The sequence below is a fragment of the Nannospalax galili genome, unplaced genomic scaffold (genome assembly GCF_000622305.1).
Source record: "Nannospalax galili isolate Female #2095 unplaced genomic scaffold, S.galili_v1.0 scaffold410, whole genome shotgun sequence".
Classification (NCBI taxonomy): Eukaryota; Metazoa; Chordata; class Mammalia; order Rodentia; family Spalacidae; genus Nannospalax; species Nannospalax galili.
The window spans coordinates 1,299,338-1,309,015 of NW_008329143.1; the positions used below are offsets into that span (position 1 = coordinate 1,299,338).

The 9,678-nt window shown below is 43.5% G+C and overlaps 1 protein-coding gene across 3 annotated transcripts in view; it reads right to left on the bottom strand.

Annotated features, from left to right (window-relative positions):
* Tango6 (transport and golgi organization 6 homolog) overlaps positions 1-9,678 on the bottom strand; it is a 188,060-nt gene that overhangs the window by 162,116 nt on the left and 16,266 nt on the right. For all 3 annotated transcript variants that reach the window (XM_008833924.3, XM_029563885.1, XM_029563886.1), the window contains exons 5-6: positions 6,730-6,866; positions 2,060-2,222 (exon numbers count right to left, since the gene is read on the bottom strand). In XM_008833924.3, the coding sequence (XP_008832146.1) occupies positions 2,060-2,222; positions 6,730-6,866 (300 nt within the window). The remainder of the gene's footprint in view (positions 1-2,059; positions 2,223-6,729; positions 6,867-9,678) is intronic.

The following is a 9,678-nucleotide window of genomic DNA, read 5'->3' on the forward strand; positions in this document are numbered from 1 at the left end:
ACCCCCCCCCCCCAAAAAAACCCAAAATAACAAAGCCGGGCTTGGTGGCACACTCCTTCAATCTCAGTACTCAGAGGCAGAGGCAGGAGGAGCTCTGTGAATTTGAGGCTATCCTGGTCTGCATAGTGAGTTCCAGGCCAGCTGGGACTACAGGGAGACCCTGTCTCAAAAATACCCAAAAAAAAATGATCTTATAAAAAAAAAAATCTCTTAGGACTAATAAAATATACTAATCCACTGCTACATAAGCCCTAAAAATAGGAAAACAATGTAAAACACAAAATATCAATAAGGAAGATTCCTTTCTGTTTTCCAGGAAGTAGCAGGTAGATTTCTGTGAGTTCAAGGCCAGCCAAGGTTACATAGTGAGACCCTGTCTCACAACATGACATGACATGACATGACATAACGGCATGGCACGGCAAGGAAAGGAAAGGAGGGAGGGAGGAATTAACTGTTTCCTATTAAAAATGATATAACCAGGTAGGATTAACCATATTTTCACTGGCCTGGTGGCTCAGACCTATAATCCTAGCTACTAGGGAGGCTAAGGCAGAAGGATCACAAGTGTAAGGCCCCCATGGGTGACTTAAGATCTGTAGCTAAGTTTTAAAATAAAGGAAGGGTGTTCAAGGCCAGCCTGGTCCACATAGTGAGTTACAGGACAGCTGGGGCTACAGGGAGACCCCGTCTCAAAAAGACCAAAAAAAAAAAAAAAAAAGAAAGAAAGGAAGAGGGTTGGAAGTGTAGCTCATTCACAAAGTTATTTGCCCAGTATCACAAGGCTCTGGGTTCAATCCCCAGCAGCACTACAAAAAAAAAAAATTATTAGTCCCTTTTGTTACCAATAGATTATATGTGCAAAACATGTACTTATGTTGCAAATGTAATATAACACATCAAGAATGTCTGGCATATAAAGGTCCAATAAATCTTTGAATGAATGAACAAGGTCCAGGACAGATATTGGTAATGTTATAGCAGTGTTAAATTTTCTAAGCATAAATAAGCATAGTGGTGCGTGTCTTTAATCCCAGCACTCCGGAGGCAGAGGCAGGCAGATCTCTGTGACTTCAAGGCCAGCCACAAAGAGTTACAGACCAGCCAGAGTTACCTGGTAAGACCCTGTCTCTAAACAAGTAAATAAATAAATAAATAAATAAAAAAACCAAGTGATCATTGTACTATAGTTAATTAAGAGACTGACTTGAAGTAGAGACAAGAGGATCAGGAGTTCGTGGTCATTATCAACTAAAAAAATTTTTTTAAAAATATTTTATTTATTATTTTTGTTTTATGTGTATGAGTGTTATGCCTGCATGTTGGTAAGTGTACCCATGTCATGCGATGCCCACGGAGGACAGAAGAGGCTGTCAGATCCCCTGGAACTGGAGTTACAGACAATTGTTAGCTGCCATGTGGGTGCTGGGATTTGAACCTGTTCTTCTGCAAGAACAGTCAGTGTTCTTAACTGCTGAGCCATCTCTCCAGTCCCTCAAAAAATTTTTTTAACAGAGAGACTAATTGCTGGGGGTGGTGGCACATACCTTTAATCCCAGCACTCAGGAGGCAGAGGTAGGTGAATCACTGTGAGTTAAAGACCAGCCTAATCTAGTGATCTACATAGTTCCAGGCTAGCTGGGGCTACAGGAAGACCTTGTCTGAAAAAGACTGGGTGGCAGGGGGAGCATTTTTCTTTGGAGACTTATGCTAAAGGATTGAGGAGTGATGTGTCACCATGTCTACAATTAACTTGGAAATGTTCCAGTTAAACTACATTCATGTGTGAAGAGAAAAAGGAATCAAATGTGACTAAGACAAGAATAGCTGGTGGCTCTGGGGAAGGGAGGACGGGTGAGGCAGTGGCTCTGGGGAAGGGAGGACGGGTGAGGCAGCAGCGGCTCTGGGTGAAGTGTGGACGGGTGAGGCAGCGTATTCTTAGAGCATGTGTGAAGCAAATTTTTCAAAGGACAAAGTTGGGAGGGGAGAAGGAAAACTGCAGACACTGAAATCACATCAGTCTGAACTCTGAGGGAGAGACAGCCACTTCCTCCCTTACCTGTGGAAATCAAGCATCGCTGAAGAGGCGCTAACACTGGCTGAAGCAGGTACTTGGCGGCCAGCTCCGGGTGTTCTCTTGCCATGGTTATGAAGGTAGTAGTGGCGACTCTCTGGAACTGTCGCTCTGTCAGTTTATCTTGAAAATGAAATAAATCCAGAATCTACAGGAAAATTACAGGAAGTTAATACTAAGCTCTTTGTAGGGAACAGAACAGTAAATAAGAGGGAAAAGTATTTATTTCTTAGAGCCAAAATATAAAATCACTATAAGAATACTGAGCTGATAGACTGGTTTGCTTTTGGTTTTCTACTTTTTTTTTTTAAAGACATGGTCTTACTAGGTAGCCCTGGCAGGCCTAGAACTCACAATGTAGACCAAGCTGGCCTCAAACTCACGTAGAGATCTACCTGCCTCTGCCTCTGCCTCTGCCTCCAAAATGCTAAGAGTAAAGGCATGTATCACCACGCTCAGCCCAAAACAAAGTTCTAAGAAGTAATTTAAGGGGCTGGAGAGATTGCTCAGTGGTTAAGGGCATGCACTGCTCTTACAGAAGACCCAAGTTCAATTCCTAGCACCCACATAGGTTAACACACAATCACTTGTAACTCTAGCTCCAGGGGATCCAATGCCTTCTTCTGACCTCTGCAGGCACCTGCACTCACATATGTACATACTCCCACACACATATACACTTAATTAAAAAGCAAAAACAATGCTGGGCATGGTGGTACATGCCTTTAATCCCAGCACTCAGGAGGCAGAGACAGGTGAATCTCTGAGATAGAGTCCATTCTGTTCCCCATAGTGAGTTCCAAGCTTAGTGGGGCTACAGGGAGGCCTTGTCTCAAAAAAAACACACACAGGCCAGGTGTGGTGGCACCTACGTTTAATCCCAGCACTCAGAAGGCAGAGGCAGGCAGATCTCTGTGAGTTCGAGGCCAGCCTGGTCTCCATAGTGAATCCAGGCCAGCTAGGGTTACAGGGAGACCCTGTCTCAAAAAGATCAAAGACTAACCCCCCACCCCCATATACACACACAAATAAATCTTTTTTTAAAAAAAGAAAACTAGGGCTGGTGAGACAGCTCACTGGGTAAAAGTGTGTGTCATCAAGACTAATGAATCTGAGTTCAATCCCTAAGTCCACATGGTGAAAGAAGAGATCCGACTCCTGCAAGTTGTTCTCTGGCCTCCACAAATGCTCCTCCTACACATAAACAATGCACACACACATACATATATAAATGCAATTTTGAAAAGAAATAAAACTAAAATCTTTCCAGGCTGGGCATGGTGGTACACCTTTAATCCCAGCACTTGAAGGCAGAGGCAGGCCGATCTCTGTGAGTTTGAGGTCAGCCTAATCTACATAGTGAGTTCCAGGTGAGCTGGAGCTACAGGGAGACCCTGTCTCAAAAAAACCAAAAAAAAAAAGACCAAAAGAAATTTTAAATTATGTGTACGCAACAACAAAAAACCTAAAATCTTCCCAAGTCTCTAAATATTTTGTATGTTTTTATAGCTTTTTCTTTTTAATCAAGATAATACTTAAGGGGGCTGGAGAGATGGTTCAACAATTAAGAGCACTGACTACTCTTGCAGAGGACCTGGGTTCAGTTCCTAGAACCCACATTCTGGCTAACAACCATCCCTAACTTCAGTTCCAGGGAATCCAATGCCCTCTTCTGTCCTCCGCAGGCATTATACAACACAGGTGCACTGACATACATGCAGGCAATATACTCATACACATAAAATAAAAATAAAATATAAAAAAAGACCACACTTAATATTCAGCTTTATGTATTTATGTTGAAACCTTATCATATTGTTATAAATATTTCAAAAAATATATACAAGCTAAGTACAATGATGCACGCCTGTGGCCACCACTACAGGAGGCTGAGGCAGAAAGATTACTTGAGGCAAGGAGTGTAAGACCAGCCTGACAACAGAGCAAGGTACTATCTTAATACAATTAAAAAAGGTGAAAGGAAAAAATATTATATTCAAGCTGTTTGTGAGAATTTATTGTTATTCCCTAATTTCCTGACATTCATTTTTTATATTTTATTAGCATATATTAATCACACATGTGGGTTTCATGATGACATTTTCATATATGTAAACAATGTATTTTGACCACATTCACCCATTCCCTCTAGCCTGTCCCACTCCCAATGAGCCCCCTTCTATTTTCATTCTCTTTTAATATTTTATTATTTTTATTTAATTTGGGAGTATATCGCTTGCATGTTAGTGCACCTGTGTCATGCAATGCCCGAGAAGGATAGAGAAGGGTTTCAGATCCCCTGGAACTTGAGTTATGGACAGTTGTTAGCTGCCATTTGGGTGCTGGGATTCAAACCTGGTCCTCTGCAAGAGCAGCCAGTGCTCTTACCCACTGAGGCATCTCTCCAGCCCCTCTTCTCTTTCTTACCCCAAAGAGTCTCCATAGGGTTACCTACAAGAGCAAGGGCATCTCCAGTGGCTACATCACTGAAAAATGTCTCTCCCCCCACAGTAACCATTAGCTGCTTATAGACCCTCAGGGAGGACAGACATTCATGTCCCCCCAGATTTTACTATCATAACAATGCTGCCAATGAAATGACTGTCTCAGTCAGAACCTGCCTTGTCTAAACTATACTAGGTAAAAGTCCATTTTATTCTCAAAAATATACATTTATCTCCAGTAACTGTCAGTGGGTAACTCCAGAATTGGCAACCAATGGACAGGCTCACTTTTGACTGCTGGCTTAAAGGCAAGTTTGCCCTTTTTGCAGTCAGGAGAAAGTTCTACCTGACAACAGTTGGCTACAGAAACACTTCATGGATCATTGTAAGATTGAGGCCAGCCTGGTCTACTTAGCAAGTTCCAGGCCAGCTAGAACGACACAATGAGGTCCTGTCTCAAAAACAAAACCAATAACAAAAACAACCTAAAAACTAAAAACATGGAAAAAGAAGAGATGATTAACAAGATGAAACGCTGGTGAAACTTTTCCAGGGATCCTTGGTTTTTCATTTGTGTTTTTTCCTGAGTCAGGGTCTTCCTGAAGCCCCACCCTGCCTGATCCACCTGCCTTAGCCCCCACAGTGCTCGGATTAAAAGTGTGTGCCACCATGGCCAGCTCCTTTTTGTTTTAAAAGAACAATGCTGAGGACCAAATTTACAGAGCTCTGCCTGTCTCTGTCTCCTGAGTGCTGAGTGCTGGGATTCTAGGTGTGATCCACCACACCCAATTGCTGAGACACTCTTTTTTAAATATTTTATTATTTTTATGTGTATGCGTGTATTGCCTGCCTGTACATAAGTGCACCCATGTCATGCAATGCCTGTGGAGAACAGAAGAGGCTGTCGGATCCCCTGGAACTGGAGTTATGGACAGTTGTTAGCTGCCATGTGGGTGCTAGGATTCGAACCCCGGTCTTCTGCAAGAACAGTCAGTGTTCTTAACCACTGAGCCATCTCTCCAGCCCCTTGCTGAGACATTCTTAAACCTAACAATTAGATCCTATTCTTCTAGAGGTTTTATTTACTTATTAAGAAGGGCCTGAGCTGTCAAGATGGCTCAGTGAGTAAAGGCACCTGCTGCCACCTGATTTCCATCCCCATGACCTAATGGGGGAAGGAGAGAACTGATTCATGCAAGTTATCTTCTGACCTCCACATTAGTGTGCACTTGGACACACACACACACACACACACACACACACACACACACACACAGTGTCATACACAACATAAATAAAATGTAATTTCAAAATCAAAAAAAAAATTTAAAGAAGGGCCCAATCCAGGCACAGTGGCTCATACCTACAATCCCAGTACTTGGGAGACTGGGCAAGAGGATCACCACAGGTTTGAGGCCAGCCTAGGCTATGACCTTGTTTCAAAAATAAAAAAGGGCCAGGTGTGGTGGCATATGCCTTTAATTCCAGCACTCAGGAGGCAGAGGCAGGCCCATATCTGTGACTTCAAGGCCAGCCTGGTATACATAGAGTTCCAGGCCAGCTCTGGCTATAGGCAGACTCTGTCTCAAAAAGACTAAATGAGGGGCTGGAGAGACAGCTCAGCAGTTAAGAACACTGACTGTTCTTGCAGAAGACCTGGGTTCGAATCCTAGCACCCACATGGCAGCTAACTACTGTCTGTAGCTCCAGTTCCAGGGGATCTGACAGCCTCTCTGACTTCCATGGCATTGCATGACACGGGTGCACTCACCTACATGCAGGCAATACATGCATACACATAAAATAAAAATAATAAAATGTTTTTTAGAAAAAGACTAAATGAAACAAAACAAAACAAAACAAACAAAAAAGGGCTGGAGAAATGGCTCTGTGGTTAAGAGTATTGGCTGTTCTTGCAGAGGACCCAGGTTCAGTTCCCAGCACCCACACGGCAGTTAATTCTATAAGACCAGTTCCAAGGGATCTAATACCATCTTTTGGCCTCTATGGCCCTTGCACACACAGGTGCACTTATATACATGCAGGCAAAACTCATACAAAATAAAAATAATTAAAATAAAACAAAGATGACTCACTGAGCAACAAACTTCAATATTACATTGTTCTTATTTCAGTTTCAGAGGACTACCACTAACCACCCTGTCTGAGTCAGCAGACAACCCTCGACAAATCAGAAACAAGATGACTGACCTGGGGGCAGACGTCTTTGTAGTAGCTCTCTAGGGAAAGTGACTGCTGGGGACAAGACGCCAAAATCTTTGCAATCAGGTCACACTTCTTCCAGTCAGCCGCTCTGGCCTCAGCATCGCTCCCACCAGCAGCACCAGCTGTCACACGGAGAGGGATGTTAAACACAGCAGTACTAAGTAAGAAATCTGCCTTAAAATTTAGGACAAGAAATGTTTCTTTTTCCTCTACCATTTATTCTTTTACAATTTCACAAATATATACAATGTTTTAGTTTTGTTTTGAGACAGGGTCTTACTATGTGGCCCTGGCTGTCCCGGAATGCACTATATAAACTAGGCTGGCTTAGAACTCAGAGATACACCTGCCCCTGTCTCTGCGATTAAAGGTGTGCTACCACATGTGGCATAAAAATGTTTGAGCAAAGTCTCCCTTGCTATCCTCTCTTATCCCCTTTCCCCTCCTACCAAAACTACAAGCTGGGTATAGTGATGCATGGCTATAAACTCAGTTATATAGGAGGCTGAGGTCTGCAAAGTGAGCCCAGGTTGGTCAAATCTACATAAGACCCAGTCTTTAAAAAAGAAAACAAAAACAGTGTGGTGGTTTGAATGAGAATGTCCCCCACAGGCTCCAGGTATTTGGACATTCTGTCCCCAGCTGGTGGTACTGTTTTGGAAGGTCTCAGAAAGTGTGGCCATACTGAAGGAAGCATGTCACGGGACGGGGGGTGGGGTTCAAGAGTTCTTAAGCCTTGCCAGATTTCCAGTCTCTCTCTGCTACCTGTGCCTGCTTGAAGATATGATCACTCGGCTTGTCAGGCTACCTTTGCGGCCATGCCTTCCCTGCTATTATAGGCTCTAACCCTCTGGAACCATAAACTCAAATAAACTCAAGTTGCTTTGGTCAATGTTTTATTACAGCAATGGAAAAGTAATACAGAAGTTGGTTCCAGACAGAGGTGTTGGCTATGAAGAACCTGACTAGGTGGGTGGGAGGAATGCAGTACACTATGGAAGTTTGTCTAGAAAAGCAGCTGAATACTATAAGCAGTGCTGAACAGGCCATTTTAGTAGGAGCCTGGAAGAAAGCAGTGCTGAGAGCAAAGTAGTTCCAGAGGGAAACAGACTTAAACAGCAGCTGGGATATTTTGGCAAACATCTGGCTGCAGTCTGCCCTCAGCCCAAGAGCTTGCCTGAACTTAAGTTGAAAAATAATGGAAAAATAATTCTTCTTTGGCAGAATTCAAGATAGCCTAACACAGAAATGGTAGCATGGTTATTAATGGAGAGTATTAGGGAGATCTACAATGGAAAAGAACAAGTGGGGCAGAAAGACATGCAGAATGTACAGTTTGGATTGGAAAAGAGCACTAGGAAGATTAATGTTAGAGCCAAGGCATGTGTTGAAGAACAGGCTCTCTTTGATAAGGAGATTAGATCAGATAAGGAGAAGCCTAGAGATCTGCATTTAAAAATGGAAAGAGGACCTTCAGGGCAAAAACCACATGCAGCTAAGCTTCCAACTTGTGAAATGAAAATGCAGAGGGGTTTTCTGCTCCCAGAAAACTCCAGCGTAGAAATGCTGCTGGCAATGTGGGTGAAGTGAGCAGGGGTTCATCCCAGGCTGGCAGCTGAATTTGGCAGTGTCATTCACGTGGTGCTGGCTTTAGAGGCATGAAAGACACAAAAGTGAAGGGGTCATTGGTTCTTCTTCTATAGTTTCAGGGTGCTGCTGAGGCCAGGCAGCATGTAGCAGAGGTGTCCCTGCATAAAGAAGGCCCTAACAGGCCACTGTGTGAAGCTGTGAAGGTAAAACGTGGTTGGCAGTGAAGATCCCAAGATGCTAAAGCTGTGAGACATCTGCCAAGGAGAGCTGCCTACAGGGAGTGGTACCAGCCCAAGAGAGAGATGTAAGATGCATGCAGCAAAACTGGAGGGGCCAAGCTATCTAAGCCCTTCGGAAGTAAAGTTCCAGAAGTTACACGTGGAGGTACTGGATTTGGAGTTTGCCCTGTTGTGTTTCAGTCTTGTTTTGATCCAGTATTTCTTGGGTATGCACTCGTGTGTGCGTATGGAATGGGAATGTGTATTCAGTTACACTGTATGTTGGAAGTATGTAATTTGTCTTTTGATTTTACAAGGGCTTATAGTTAAGAGACTGCCTTAGTCTCAGAAGAAATGTTTTATTTTTGCCTGGACTTTTGAATGTATTGACTGGTAAAGACTATGGGAACTTTGGAAGGTGGACTAAATACATTTTGCATTTTACAAAGTCATGAGTCTATGGGATGAGCATATGGTGGTTTGAATGAGTATCCCCCATAAGCTCCAAGTATTTGGACACTTGGTCCCCAGTTTGTGGTGCTGTTTGTGGATGGTCAAGAAACCTTTAGGAGGTGTGGCCATGCTGAAGGAAGCACATTACTGGGGGCAGGCTTTGAGAGGTCTTAAGCCTTGTCAGATTTCCTGTCACTCTGCTTCCTGTGCCTGCTTGAAGATGTGATCACTCAGCTTTCTGCTCTCACCATCTCCTTCTGCCACGCTTGCCCTGCCATTATAGATCCTTGTCCCCAGAACCATAAGCTCAAATAAACTCTTCCTTCTAAAAGTTGCCATGGTCATGGTGTCTTATTACAGCAACAGAAAAGTAACTAATACAACCATCTGTAAAGTCTTCGGTGGTGTAAGAACTGCAGATGAGGGTGAAGCAGAATGATCACAACTTTGAACCAGGGGCTGGTGAGATGACTCAGTGGGTAAAAAGCATTTGCCACACAAGTTGGAAGACCAAGCCTGACTACCTGAGTTGTTTGATCCTGGAGACACACATGGTGGGAAGAGAAAATCAACGCTCACTGGTCTCACTGGTTGTCCTCTGACTCCCACCTATGTCTCATGGAGCGCGTGCGCGCACACACACACACACACACACACACACACACACACACAC